This window comes from Danio rerio, chromosome 25 (assembly GCF_049306965.1).
Source record: "Danio rerio strain Tuebingen ecotype United States chromosome 25, GRCz12tu, whole genome shotgun sequence".
NCBI classification, from domain to species: Eukaryota; Metazoa; Chordata; class Actinopteri; order Cypriniformes; family Danionidae; genus Danio; species Danio rerio.
Window position 1 is genome coordinate 4948276 of NC_133200.1, and position 16276 is coordinate 4964551.

The 16276-nt window shown below is 38.8% G+C and overlaps 1 protein-coding gene across 1 annotated transcript in view; it reads right to left on the bottom strand.

Annotated features, from left to right (window-relative positions):
- The window catches only part of syt7a (synaptotagmin VIIa), a 229972-nt gene that overhangs the window by 102821 nt on the left and 110875 nt on the right, over positions 1–16276 (bottom strand). The window contains exon 2 of the mRNA XM_021470598.3: positions 14171–14274. Within this exon, the coding sequence (XP_021326273.2) occupies positions 14171–14274 (104 nt within the window). The remainder of the gene's footprint in view (positions 1–14170; positions 14275–16276) is intronic.

A 16276-nucleotide genomic window follows, 5' to 3' on the forward strand; every position in this document is an offset into this window, starting at 1 on the left:
CACACACACACAAAAATCATACATAAAAAATACACACACAAACGCACACTATACATGAACACACACACAGATTACAAACACACACACACACAGCAGACTCAAGCACACACACATACACGCACGCACACACTATTCATATACACAAACAGATTGGAAACACACATACACACCAGGCACACAGACCATATATGTGCACATATAGATTAAAACACACACACACACACACACACACACACACACGCAGGCACACACACGCCTGCGCGCACACACACACACACACGCACACAGACACACACAAACACACACACACACACAGTTCACAAACACACACACACACCATACATGTACACTCTCAGATCAGAAACACACACACAAACACACACCATGCATGTACACACTCAGATCCAAAACACACACACACACATACACACACACCATATTTGTGCACAAATATGTGCACAGAAAACACACACACACACAACGTAAATGTACATACAGAGATCAGAAACTCACAGACATACAGCTCTGTACATACGTATACACACACAGATTAGAAACACACACACACACACACACACACACACACACACACCATATACTGTATGTACACATATACACATAAAACACACACACATACACACACACACAATACAGTACACACACAAATTAGAAACAAACATAAAGATGAAACACACACACAAAGACACACAAACACACCATACACGTACACACAAATATTAGACACACGCACATATAGCACTGTACATTTACACACACAAATTAGAAACACACACATTCACCATACATGTACACAATCAGAAACACACAAATCAAATATCTGAAAAACACACACACACACACACACACACACACACACACACACACACACACACACACACACACACACACACACACACACACACACACACACACACACACACACACACCATACAGTAAACACAGATTAGAAACAAACATAGAGATGAAACACACACTCACCATACATGTACACATACAGATCCGAAACAAACACACAGACACACACACACACACACACACACACACACACACACACACACACACACACACACACACACACACACTCACCATACATGTGCACATACTGATCCGAAACACACAAATCAAACATCTGAAAAACACACACACACACTCACACACACATGCAGTATATATAACAGAGGAAACACACACACCATATATGAAACACACACACACACTATACATGTACACACACAGATCAGAAAGGCACAAATCAAACATCCAAAACACAAATACACACGCACACACACACACACACACACACACATACACACACACACACACACACACACACACACACAGTAAAGCTCAGGAGGCCAGCATCTCTATCTGATCTTCATATATTCTCCATTTCTTCTCATCTTGTCTTTGTCTTCTCTACTGTATTGATGTGGGCTTCAAACGGGTCCAGCTCTCTCTCCTTTCTCAAAATACAGTTTTGGGAGGCGTCATATTAATATTAATGACAGAACAATGAAAGAAAAACTTCTCACACACATTAAACTGTATATATATATATAAAGAGAGAGAGACAGTGAGATAGAGAGACAGAGAGAGAGAGAGAGAGAGAGAGAGAGAGCTCTAATGTGTTTTTAATAAATGCCAGTGTGTGCGAGTGTGTGTGTGCGAGTGTGTGTGTTTGCTTGTATTGATGTCACATTCTGTCAAACTAATAGCACATGAATTGTTATCATAAAAAATACCACACACACACACACACACACACACACACTCTTACATACACAATCACACACATACGCTTGTACCGCTATCTTTATGGGGACTTTCCATAGAGGTAATGAGTTTGGTTAGCACTGTCACCTTCCAGCAAGAAGGTGGCTGGTTCAAGTCCCGGCTGGGCCAGTTGGCATTTCTGTGTGGAGTTTGCATGTTTTCCCCGTGTTAGCGTAGGTTTCCTCCGGGTGCTCCGGTTTCCCCCTTCTGGTGATCAGTAAACTACTGATCTATTTACAGTGTTTTTATTGGCGTACTTTTTCCAGTAGAGCAAAGATCCGTAATGCCTACCTGCAATAATATCTCATTCATCTCAGCTCCGGTTATTACTCACTCCAGCTATTAAATTAATTACCTTATTACTGCCAATTACAGAGCCAAATGAAGTGCACTACATAACTTCATCCGCAGTCTGACAACAATAACGCTTACAGGCATCGAAAAAGCAAATCTGAATCGGATTCCACCCTATTTGTTTCAACAATGCACACTAGTTAGGGTGGACAGCTTGAGGATTGGAACACTGAATGAGAACTCTATTTTTATTACACTGGCTGTCAGTCAGAAGTCAGCAGCGGTTCCTCAAAACGCCTTCATTACTGGAGAAGCGGCTTTTATATCAAAAAGTGGCGAGCAGAACAAGAGGTCTTCTTCAAGCCCAAGACAGCGTGTAATTATTACAGAGCTGCACACACACACACACACACACACACACACACACACACACACACACACACACACACACACACACACACACACACACACACACACACACACACACACACACACACACACACAAGCCTCAGCAGACTTCATTAAGGATTTTATGGCAATGGCTGAAACCCCTCGACATCTCATTTTACCCATTCAATCCAGCTTTGAAGCTAAAACAATATATTTACTGTACAGTGCAGTGTTCACAACCTGTTTTACTTCACTGACACATGGAGGTCGACTTCATTCATTCATTCATTTTCTTTTTGGCTAGGTCCTTTATTAATCTGGGGTCACCACAGCGGGATGAACCGCCAACTTATCTAGCATGTTTGACGCAACATTACCTGATTAAACCGAAAAGAAAATGAATGAATTGATGAATGTTATATATATATATATATATATATATATATATATATATATATATATATATATATATATATATATATATATATATATATATATATATATATATATATATATATATATATAACATTCATCAATTCATTCATTTTCTATGTGTATATGTGTGTGTGTGTGTGTGTGTGTGTGTGTGCGTGTGTGTATATATATACACACACACACACACACACACACACACACATATATGTATGTATCCATATATATATATATATATATATATATATATATATATATATACACATATATATACATACACACACACACACATATATATATATATACATATATATATATATATATATATATATATATATATATATATATATATATATATATATATATATATATATATATATATAACTTTGTACTTTACATGTACTGCCATATAAATATAAAACAAGCACATGCATTGTTAAAAGTTTTTTAATTTTTATAAAATCATTTTAATCAAAAAATAAATATTCATTTAATATTTAATTAATAATTATGAATTAACAAAATAATAAAAAATATTTTAACTTATAAATATAGTGCATTAAAGGTGAAAATAAATAATTAATTTCATATAAATGAAAAATAATAAAAAATAACACAAATAACTTTAAAAATAAAATTAGTACAAATAATTTGAATAAAAATAAACACTTAAAAAGTTCTGATACATGCGCCAAAGTGTCAGAAAATAATCTTTATAGGGTAAATAGTTTATTACATCAAGCATTTATGTCCTATACATCAGTTCTGTAACAAATTTCGATTAGAAACAACAAATGAATGACACATTTCACTACCAAAAACAGCAAGCAACATGTTGAATTGCATGTGAACATTTTGAGTAGAAATACTGAACTAGTTACTTTTAATGTAAACATATAACTCATACATTCATTTTCCTTCAGCTTAGTCTGTTATTTATCAGGTGTCACCACAGCGGAATGAACCACCAATTATTCCAACATACTTTTTATGCAGCAGATGCCCTCCCAATCGCAACCCAGTACTGGGAAACACCCATACACTCTCATTCACACACACATATATACCCTACGGCCAATTTAGTTCATTCATTTAACCTATAGCACATGTGTTTGGACTGTAGGGGAAACCGGAGCACACAGAGGAAACCCACGGCAACAAGGGAAGAACATGCAAACTCCACACAGAAATGCCAATTGTTGCCGCTGGGACTCCAACCATTGACCTTCTTGCTGTGAGGCCACAGTGCTAGCCACTGAGCCACCCTAAACCTATATTATTCTCTTTAATTTTTCCTAATTTTAAAATAAATCCAAGGTCTTCAATAAAGAGTCTGTTTTTTAATTTAATTCCAACATGTTGTAAACATTTTAATTCTCTTACTGCATGACAACTATTGATTTTCTCAACTATTTTCAGTTAAATCGTCTGAGGCGTAGTTACTGTGTCTGAATGAAACATTACTATGTCTCCTGAGTATAGTAGGCGTAATAAAAGTCTCCTCCGGGAATGTCCAGCAGGTGTAAAATGAAGCGACAGACATGCCTGAAACAGATCGAAAAACTACAGACAGCAGAATATGAAAACATCAAACCCTTGTGTTTGTCCTGTTTGTCCTTGACTGAACAGAGTATGATGTTTCTGTGTCTCTGTCTGAAAGTCTGCCTGTCTTCCTGAACGCTGGAGAAGACAGAACCTGATCCCTACAACCGTACCACACACAGCAGAAACCAACCAGTCTCTCAGATGTTTTTTTTTTTGGACAAGTCTGTTTGGAAAAATTCTGGAAAAATCATACAAAATTCATAGCAACACATTAACAACACCTCGAAACACCTTAGCAACCATGGTAGCAAACTCAGAACACCATGGCAACCACATAGCAACAACAACCAAAAACATCTTTGTGACCAAATAGAAACACACAGACAAAACTGTAAACTACTTAGAAACATCATAGAATCAAACTAACAATACTCAAAACAACTTGGTAACTAAATAGCAATACATTATCAACACCTTAGTAACTGCATGGCAACAAACCCAGAACACTGTGGCAGCCACATAACAAAATGTTAACAACAACCACAAACATCTAAGCAACCTTATGAAAGCAAACTCAGAACACCACGGTAACCATATGGCAGCATGTTAACAACAACACCTACAAGCATCTTAATAACCAAGTAGCAACACACAAACAACGCTATAAAGTACTCAGAAACTTCATAGCATCAAACTCTATTCAAAACACCTTGGCAATTGCATAGCAACACAGTAACAACACCTCTAAAATCCTTAGCAACCTCATAGCAACAAATACAAAATATCCTAAAACCAAATAGCAACACAGTAACGACACCTCTAAAAACCTTAGCAACAACATATCAACAAGCAGAACATCATAGCAACCAAATAACAACACAATACCAACACATTTAAAAACAGTTGCAACCTCATAGCAATGACCTTAAAACACCATGACAACCACATAGCAACAGCTTAACAACAACAGCTATAAATATCTTAAACCAAAAGCAACACTCAAACAAAACTGTAAACTACTCAGAAATGTCTCAAACTAACTCTACTCAAAACACCTTGGCAATTGCATAGCAACACAGTAACAACACCTCTAAAAACCTCAGCAACCTCAAAGCAACACACTTAGAAGACCATAGCAACCAAATAGCAACACCTTAACAATCTCATGGCAGCAAACTCAAAACACCTAGGCAGTCACATAACAACATGTTACCAACATCACAGACAAACATCTTAGCAACCACAACTCAACAACACACAAACAAAACTGAAAATGTCTAGAAACTTCAAAACAACTAGATAATACTTTTCAAAGCACCTTGGCAACTGCATAGCAACACAGGAACAACACTTCTATAAACCTTAGCAACCTCATAGCAACAAACTTAGAACATCATAGCAACCAAATAGCAACAACACCCATAAACATATTAGCATCCTTATTGTAGAAAACTAAGGGAAAAAATGGCAACAGCATAGCAACATGTTAACAACACCCGCAAACATCTTTAAAAACCGAATAGCAACACAAAAACAAAATGGTACAGTACTCAGAAACGTTATAACATCAAATTAACACTACTCAAAACCACCTAGCAATTGCATAGTAACATAGGAATAACATATATAACCATCTTAGCAACCTCATTGTTAAAACACAGTAACAACACCTCTAAAACCTTAGCAACATCATAGCAACACCTTAACAATACCTCTAAACACCTAGCAATCTCATGGCAGCAAACATAGAACACCATGGCAACCACATAGTGACATATTAACAACAACAGCGACAAACATCTTAAGCAACACAAGCAAAACTGTAAACTACTCAGAAATGTCTTAGCATCAAACTATCTCTACTCAAATCACCTTGGCAATTGCTTAGCAACAGAGTAACAACACATAAAAAAACATAGCAACAAACTTAGGACACCACAGCAACCAAGTAGCAAAAACACACATAAACATCTTAGCAACCTCATGGTTGAAAACTCCGAACACCATGGTAACCACATAGCAACATGTTATCAACAACACCCACAAACTTCTTAGCAACCAAATAGCAACGCACACAAACAAAACTGTAAACTGCATCCCAACAAGCTAACACTACTCAAAACACTTTGGCCACGGCATAGCAACACATTAATAACACCACTAAACACCTTAGAAACATCATTGCAACAAACCCAAAACACCATGGCAACCACAAAGCAAAACAATAGCTCCCGCTAACGTATTAACAACCAAATAGCAACACAGAAATAAAACTGTAATCTACTTAGAAACTTCAGAGGAACAAACAAAAACAACTTAAAACACCTTGGCAACTGCATAGTACACATGAACAACACAGCTAAACCCCTTTTGCAGTGTCATAGCAACAAACTCAAAACATCATAGCAACCACACAGCAATATGTTAACACCCACAAATATCTTAGCAACCTCATGGTAGAAAACTCAGAACATCATAGCAACCACATAGCAACAAGTTAAAAACACCCGCAAACATCTTAGCAACCAAGTAGCGACACACAAAAATGTAAACTACTAAGAAACTTTATAGCAACAAAACAAGCAACCTCAGAAAATCATAGCATACACAGAGCAACATTTTAACAACGTGGACAATCATCATAGCAACACAGAAACAAAACACCTTGACAACTGCATAGCAACATGTTAACAAAACCTCCAAACTGTTAACCAAGCACAAAGCAACATGCAAACAAAACTTTAAACAACTTAACAACACAACACCCTCACATAACCGTATACCTACTCACTAATAACACCTCTAAACCTCTTAGCAACACATAGCAACACACAAACAAAACTCAGCAAATGCACAACAACAATCTCAAGTAACACCTTAGCAACCTCAATCAAACATCCTAACAACTGCACAGTAACAACATCACATAAATTGAAACACCCAAGCAACAGCAAATCAACGTCTGAACAAAACACCTTAGCAACACACAACAGACAGAACTAAACACCATATCATCTGCATAGCAACACCACACACACACACACACACACACACACTCTGGTGACAAACTATTAGTCCTCCTTTAACACGCATCCATCTAACGGCTCAGTTCAACTTAATGCCGCTTGCAGAGGTGACCCGTCCAAGCTTAATGAAGCAGAGACAGGTGCAGCTTCCTGCTGAAGTGCAGGTCACTTCCTGTCCAAGCTGATAAATACAAGGTCATGAAATGTTCCGAGAGCCAAAACACAGACACACACACAGGTTAAATTAGCTAGCAACAAAAAGGTATAAACAATCTATTTTCAATCTGGTCTGATCGCTGGTTAGTAACTGGTTACTACAGTTGCTGTTGGCTGCCAGGGTGTAGTTGCTAAAGATATTCTAAGTGGTTTTCAGCACAGTATTCAGTAATCACTGTAATGTGTGGTTGCTAGGGTGTTGCTATACAATATTTTAAGTGTGTTTATTTGAGCACAGGGGTCTCAACTGCATGTTACAGTGTTTGTGGTTGCTACAGTATAATGTTGCTATAGGGAGTGCAGTATTATACATGTTCTTCAACACACAGTTTGGTTGTTGCTACAGTAATTGGCTGCTAACGTGTTGTTATGAAGTTGCTAAAAGCATTCTAAGGGGTTTTCAGCACAATGCCCTGCTGAAAAATCCAGCTTAAACCAGCCTAGGCTGGCTGGCTGGTTTTAGCTGGTTGACCAGGCTGGTTTTAGAGGGGTTTTTGCCATTTCCAGGCTGGTTTCCAGCCATTTCCAGCCTGGTCTTAGCTGGTCAGGCTGGAAAATGACCAGCCAAATCCAGCTAAAACCAGCTTGACCAGCCTGGTTTAAGCTGGATATAGCTGGACTCCCAGCTTGGCTAGGCTGGTCAAGCTGGTTTTAGCTGGTCATCTCCCAGCCTGACCAGCTAAAACCAGGCTGGAAATGGCTGGAAACCAGCCTGGAAGTGGCCAAAACCCCTCTAAAACCAGCCTAGTTGACCAGCTAAAACCAGCCAACCAGCCTAGGCTGGTTTAAGCTGGATTTTTCAGCAGGGTGTTGATGGTTGTAACAGTATGTGGTTGCTAGGAAGTTTCTATGCAATATTTAATATGTTCTTTAGCGTACAGTTTGGCTGTTGCTACAGTAATTGGTTGCTATCGTGTTGTTATGAAGTTGCTAAAAGCATTCTAAGTGGTTTTCAGCACAATATCGATCGTTGGAACAGTATGTGGGCGCTAGGAAGTTTCTGTGTAATATGTTACATGTTCTTTGGCGTACAGTTGGCTGTTGTTACAGTAATTGGTTGCTAACGTGTTGCTATGAAGTTGCTAAGGCATTCTAAGGGGTTTTTATCACAATGTTAATTGCTGGAACAGTATGTGGTTGCTAGGGAGTTTCTATGCAGGATTTTACATGTTCTTCATCATACAGTTTGGTTGTTGCTACAGTAATTGATTGTGAACATGTTACTATGACGTTGCTAAAGCATTGTAAGTGGTTTTCAGCACAGTGTTGATAGTCGGAACAGTATGTTGTTGCTAGAGAGTTTCTATGCAGTATTTTACATGCTCTTCAACACACTGTGTGGTTGTTGCTACAGTAATTGGTTGCTAACGTGTTGTTAGGAAGTTGCTAAAAGCATTCTAAGTGGATTTCAGCACAATGTCAATGGTCAGAACAGAATGTGGTTACTAGGGAGTTTCTATGCATTACTATACATGGTCTTCGTCATGCTATATGATTGTTGCTACAGTAATTGGTTGCTAGCATGTTGTTATGAAGTTGCAAAAGGCATTCTAAGTGGTTTTCAGCACAATGTCAAAGCTTGGAACAGCATGTGGTTGCTAGGGAGTTTCAGGGCAGTATTTTACATGCTCTTCAACACACTGTGTGGTTGTCGCTATAGTAATCGGTTGCTAACGTGTTGTTATGAAGTTGCAAAAGGCATTCTATGTGGCTTTCAGCACAATGTCAAAGGTTTCTATGCAGTATTTCATATGTTCCTCATCATACAGTTTGGTTGTTGTTACAGTAATTGGTTGCTATCATGTTGTTATGAAGTTGCTAAAGCGTTGTAAGGGGTTTTCAACACAATGTTGATGGTTGGAACAGTATGTGGTTGTTAGGGAGTTTCTACAAAGTATTTTACCTGCTCTTCAACACACTGTTTGGCTGTTGCTACAGTAATCGGTTGCTATGAAGTTGCTAAACGCAAAGTGGTTTTCAGCACAATGTTGGAAATCGTTACAGTAGTTATGCATATTTTAAATCTTTTTCAGCTAACTGGTTGGTTGTGTATATAGTAACTAGTTGCTAATGTGTTGCTATTTGCTTGATAAAAGTACTCTAAATGGTTTGTAACACTGTTAGTGGTTGCTAAAATATGTGGTTGCTATGTGGATAATTTGCAATTTTTAGCAAACTCTTCAGTGATTGTATACTGTATGGTTGCTAATGGTATTGTAAGTGGTTGCTAGGGGGTTGCTATGGTATTTTAAGCTGTTTTTAGCTGCAGTTGCTGTTGTTGGTTGTTGGTTGCTAGAACATTGCTAGGTGTTTTTTTATAGTGTCCAGCATATTGTTATGGAGTTACTAAGATGTTGTGGGAACTAAAACAAATATATATTTATACATTTTATTTATTTATTATTTTACTTTTGAGGACATCGCAAATAAAGGTCTCCAAAGTACAGCTAGCTAAATACACATAAAAGCATTCCCCCTAGCACTCACACACGCACACACGCACACACACACACACACACACACACACACACACACACACACACACACACACACACTCAGAATTCCTCCCAAACAGTAACACACGCTTAATATGCTTGTGCACATCCTCACTAACCGAAGCACACATATACATGCGCTGGATCAGAGGGCACATATGAGCTCAGTGACCTCATGACACCAGCTATGATCGCCTGTGGTCAGTTATTTTGGGAGGAATAAGGTCAAAGATCACATTGCGTTGCGCTTAAGGACATCTGACTGAATTTCCGATTACGTGGACGTGCGAGATCTCCTGGCATGTTCAATTAAGTATTTCGCTTCTGGCGGTATAAATGGGAAATTGTCCTTTTACTGTGAAACCCTATTCAGGTCACTCAAGGTTGTTCCAATCAGCGCTGCCATTTAAAAAACTGATCAGGGTCCAAAATTACAGGTCTGTTGATTCAGTCTTCAACTGGAGAAAACCCTTTCGGCTACTCCCATGACATCACAGAGGAAACACACGGAATGTGTGATATCAAACAAGTGTGAAATAGATAGATAAATAAATAAATAGACTAAATATTAAAGAAAACATGATATTTGCCTGCACAAACCTAAGCAAAAAAAGCTAGTTTCCTTTGGTGATTGCTGGGACGTTAGTATGTAGTTGTTATTATGTTCTGTGTGATTGTTATGGTGTTGCTATGCTTGCTATCCAGTTGCTAGGGTGGTGGGGTGTTCTATATAGTTTTCATGGTCTCATGCAGTTGCTAGAATGATATATGTGGTTGTTATGGAGTTGCTATGCTCTATGAAGTTCTTTATGGTTGCCAGGGTGTTGTTATGCTGTTTCTGTGTGTTTGTCAGTGTTGTTGTCCAGTTGCTAGGGTGTTCCATATAGTTTCCATGGTCTCATGCAGTTGCTAGAATGATATCTGAGGTTGTTAGGGTGTTGCTATGCTGTACGATATTATTTATGATTGCCAGGGTGTTACTATGTTCCTACAATGATATCTGTGGTTGTTAGGGTGTTGCTATGCTGTTTCTAGGATGTTCTGTGTGTTTGTCAGTGTTGTTGTCCAGTTGCTAGGGTATTCTATTCTAGTTTCCATGGTCTCCTGCAGTTCCTAAAACAATATTTGTGGTTGTTAGGGTGTTACTATGCTGTATGACGTTTTTTATGGTTGCCAGGGTGTTGCTATGCTGTGTTTAGGATTTTATTTGTATTTGTTGATGTTGCTATCCAGTTGCTAGTGTGTTCTATATAGTTTCCATGGTCTCCTGCAGTTCCTACAATGATTTCTGTGGTTGTTAGGCTGTTGCTATGCTGTGTGATGTTCTTTATGGTTGCCAGTGTGTTACTATACTGTTACTTGGATGTTATGTGTGTTTGTCAGTGTTTTTGTTTAGTTGCTAGGGTGTTTATATAGTTTCAATGGTCTCCTGCAGTTGCTAGAATGATATCTCTGGTTGTTAGGGTGTTGCCATGCTGTATGATGTTCTTTATGGTTGCCAGGGTGTTGCTATTTTGTTTCTAGGATGTTCTGTGTGTTTGTCAGTGTTGTTGTCGTCCAGTTGCTAGGGTGTTCTATATAGTTTCCATGGTCTCATGCAGATCCTAGAATGATAGCTGTGGTTGTTAGGGTGTTGCTTTGCTGTATTATGTTCTTTATGGTTGCCAGGGTGTTGCTATGCTGTTTCTAGGATGTTCTGTGTGGTTGTCAGTGTTTTCGTCCAATTGTTAGGGTGTTCTATATAGTTTCCATAGATTTATACAGTTCCTAGAATGATATCTTTGGTTGTTAGGGTGTTGCTATGCTGTATGATGTCCTTTATGGTTGCCAGGGTATTGCTTTTCTGTTTCTAGGATATTCTGTGTGTCTGTCAATGTTGCTATCCAGTTTCTAGGGTGTAGCTATGCAGTTTTTAGGATGTTCTATGTGCTTGTCAGAGTGTTGTTATCCAGTTGCTAGGGTGTAGCTATGCAATTGTTGGGATGTTCTATATAGTTTCGGTGGTGTCACGCAGTTTCTATAATGATATATGTGGTTGTTAGGGTGTTGCTATGCTGTATGCTGTTCTTTATGTTTGCCAGGGTGTAGCTATGCTGTTCCTTGAAAGATCTATATAGTTTTCATGGTCTAACTCAGTTGCAAGGATAGGTTGTTAGGGTGTTACTAGGCAGTTGCTAAGATGTTCATTGTAAGGGGGTTTCACCTTGGTGGTTGCTAAGCTATGTGGTTGGATCCCGTTTAGGGAACATTCTAAATGCCGTATAGACTACAACACATACACATCAACATGAACATGCAACACATACAACTGACTCACTCTCTAGGGTTCGAGCACACACGACACATTGGGAATCAATTAGCTTTGACTCACAAATACGAGCCAAACAAACCAGTCGGTAAAGAGCTGTGCGGCACAGTTCCACTCCATCTGTCTAATGAGCTGCGGGGCCGTCCTAATCAATCAGGCTTTACACTGATTAACTAGCATGGAGACTACCTCCTTATTATTTTACATTTTCAAAGGTTTTCAACCAACCCATGTTACACAGTTTAGGTATGAGCAGAAAAGCAATTAAATTAAAAAGATGTGGATGGCAACTACAATTTCGAGCACAGATGTGTGTTTTGGTACAACACAACAACATATAAACACAATGAAAACGATTTTAAAAGACATTCAAATTAAATTTCTGCGCCAAAACTTAAACTGTAAACTCTAGACAGACTTGGCTGAAAAACGTAAACAAAAATGCTTTGTTATAATTATTTTTAATTGAAAAAATTAAATAATTTAGTACTTTATTTATTATTAACTCAACAATTTACATTATACTTATTTTAAAACAAACACAAGCTAATAAATGAACCACATTCTGCGTCATTTTACTAGTGTTGCCATGGGCCAACCTGATTTCATGACATATTCCTGGATTAACATTTATGTTGATCCTGGAACAACATTCCAATCAGCCAATCCACGCCTCAATTAGTTTGCTATGAGGGAATGAAGCACGAAAAACAAAGCCCCGCCCCCTACTTAATATTCAATTTTAGTTGAAAGTACATCAACATGCTGAAATAAAAGCAACCCTGGCTCATTTTGAATAGGTACCGCTATATACATTTCTGGCGAGCGCCAAATACGTCCCAGGAGCTACGTTTTTTTTGCAGTTTTTGTCTTCGCAAATTACCGCTGTGTACGCTTTTTCAGATCTCAAATTACTCTCGCAAGTGCCATTCGCACCTGCTGTTCTCACGTAAATCCACCAGAGGACGCTGTCAACTGACAGACCAATTGACTGATTCACCCTCTTCCTTTCCTAAACCCAACCAATAGTGTTTTCAAAGCACCAACTGACCCACTTCCCTAAACCTAACGAGCCCTCGCCTGATTTTTACCACGTTTTTCAGATTTTACCACATTCTCACCCTGTTATTTACTTGTTTATTTTATTTTTTGGATTCTGTTTTTGTCTTGTGCTTTCTGGAACCGTTCTTCGCCAGACTCGAACCTCATCGTCGTGGTCAACTCCTCTCTCCATCTCAAGTCCACTGGCATACATGGCGAGCCACTGAACAAACTGGTAACAGCGGAAAATCTGTCCATATGGAGGTAAGGGGTCAGGCAGTTAGCACGAAAAGGAACGGCGTCATACTCCCGGTAGCGTTCGCTTTAAAGACAAATGCAGCCTTCTTCTGGCTACATAATCCACGATCTCGAGATATGTTTACACGGGTACGTTTTTACAATGAGCCTACGTTGAATAAAAGACAACTTCAAATTCACACAGACTTTAAAACTAAACTTCACAACATCTTCAAGGCCCTTCAAGAACAGTTTTGGACAGCACTGCAAAACAAATCCATGTACATGATTGTTTTAAAATATTTGCCAGCAACAAGTGTGTGTGTGTGTGTGTGTGTGTGTGTGTGTGTGTGTGTGTGTGTGTGTGTGCGTGTCTGTGTGTTCAAACTCACCAGCTTGCGTTGACACCATCCACAGACGCCACAGAGAGCCACCAGCCAAACCCCACACACAGTTACCGCCAACGACACCAGCAGCACGCTCAAAGAGATGGAGCCTGTGAATCACACACACACACACACACACTCAATGTTAATATCCGAGCAGAGGGGGAACAGTCTGACATTTACTCTGACGCGAACGCTAAGAGTTTATGAAGTCTCTAAAGTCCTAAAGACGGATCAATATTTTTCATGATGGGGACAAATGTGACTGGAGAACAAATTCAGAAAGATAGAAAAAGACATTTGCGGAGGGAATGAGTGAGAGAGAGAGAGAGAGAGAGAGAGAGAGAGAGAGAGAGAGAGAGAGAGATTGAGAGAGAGAGAGAGAGAGAGAGAGAGATTGAGAGAGAGAGAGAGAGAGAGAGAGAAAGATGATTAAAATTTTTATTTAAAAATTAAAGTGTTTTAGATAATTATTCCTGTGTAATAATAAAGATTAGAGGGAATCTCCTCATCCACCACTAGTCTGCAGCACCTGCACGACACGACTGCAGCCACATTGCGCCAGAAAGCACACCACACACTAGCTGATTGGTGAAAAGGAGACAGAGTGATGAAGCCAATTATGATATTGGGATGGTTAGGAGGCCATGATGGACAGAGGCCAGTGGGTAAATTTGGCCAGGTTGACCAGGATGTTTAATAACCACAGAGAGTCAGGACAGTGACTCTCTATTATAGGTGGGCATAGATACATTTTTTTTAATCTAGATCATTCTCATATTAATCTTAAAATGTGTCTAGATTAAAATGGCTGATTTGAATTCTGCCGAAGGCATTCAGAATATGTGTGCTCCCCAAATAATGACTAAAAGTAAGTCTTTGAGAACAGGTTTCTCAAGCCAGGTGTCGCATTGGACAAGGGGCACATCTCCTGTTTCCAAAATGCATCTCAAACTGCTTGAGAAACTGTTTTACTATGACAATTGGTAAATTGGTTCAATAAGATGTACTTGTGTTTACTAACTGTTTATGCAGTTAAACATGAATGTTGAACTGTGGGCCTACATAAGCTCCAAACAGCGATTTTTAACCCGACTAAAGTCATTACTGAACTAAACATGAATGGAATTAAGATATGGAGTATGCAGAGATTAGTGGCGTTATTGAAGTCAACACCGTGGTCAAACTATTACCGTTATGTAGGACTTCTCCATATTTTCCGACAAGATCCACACATGTGGCTGTAAGTAAAGGACCAACCGCACGCACAAACCCACACACACACAAACACACACACACAAACACACACACACACACCACAAAATGCAGACATTTTTTTTCTTTCCATTTGGCATGGGTTATTAAATTCCATAACACTTTTACCAGTCCTTACAACTTTTTTGCGTCTAATACACCAATTTGTCACAGGGGCATGAATAAAATGTTTATGAGTGAAAGTGAAACTGCCAAACTGCAGTTAAACTCACCCAAAATTACAGGAAACTCTTACATGAAAGCACTTCATGCAAACACCTTTTTTATATTATTGTCTATTTAGGCAAATAACTAGACTACAGATGTCCATGTAAGCGTAGTCAGTAGTGTTTTCAAAGTAGGTGAAAGATCCAGATGGCCGTCCTGCTGATTTGATTCAGAAGGGCACTTTTTTTTGTCAGACTGCTCACCAGTTTGACTTTCATTTACTGTCATTCATTTTAAAAGCACCCGATTCATCTTATTTGTATATGTTTTACTGGAACGCATAAACTCTACAGGTGCCTAATAGTTAGATGTTGAGCTAACATTAATCAGATTCACTCTAGTGAACTCCATCCATGTTAGTACGTCATGTTTGATGTGGTAATTTTGCAGTAGGAATACACACGGGTTGGAAGACTCGCTCTCGCCCCCTACAGTGCAATTCGGCCAGGTATACATCCACGCTAAAATATCAAGGTGAAAGTCATCATAGCTTGCATAGAACAGACTCAGCTCCCAACCCGACTTTAACGGGGATATTTGTTTTTAAACACCCAATCAGAGTCTCGTGTTAACACCAATAATGGCCCACTACTATTCTCTATACTCACTGACAGTATCGAGTCCCCTTCA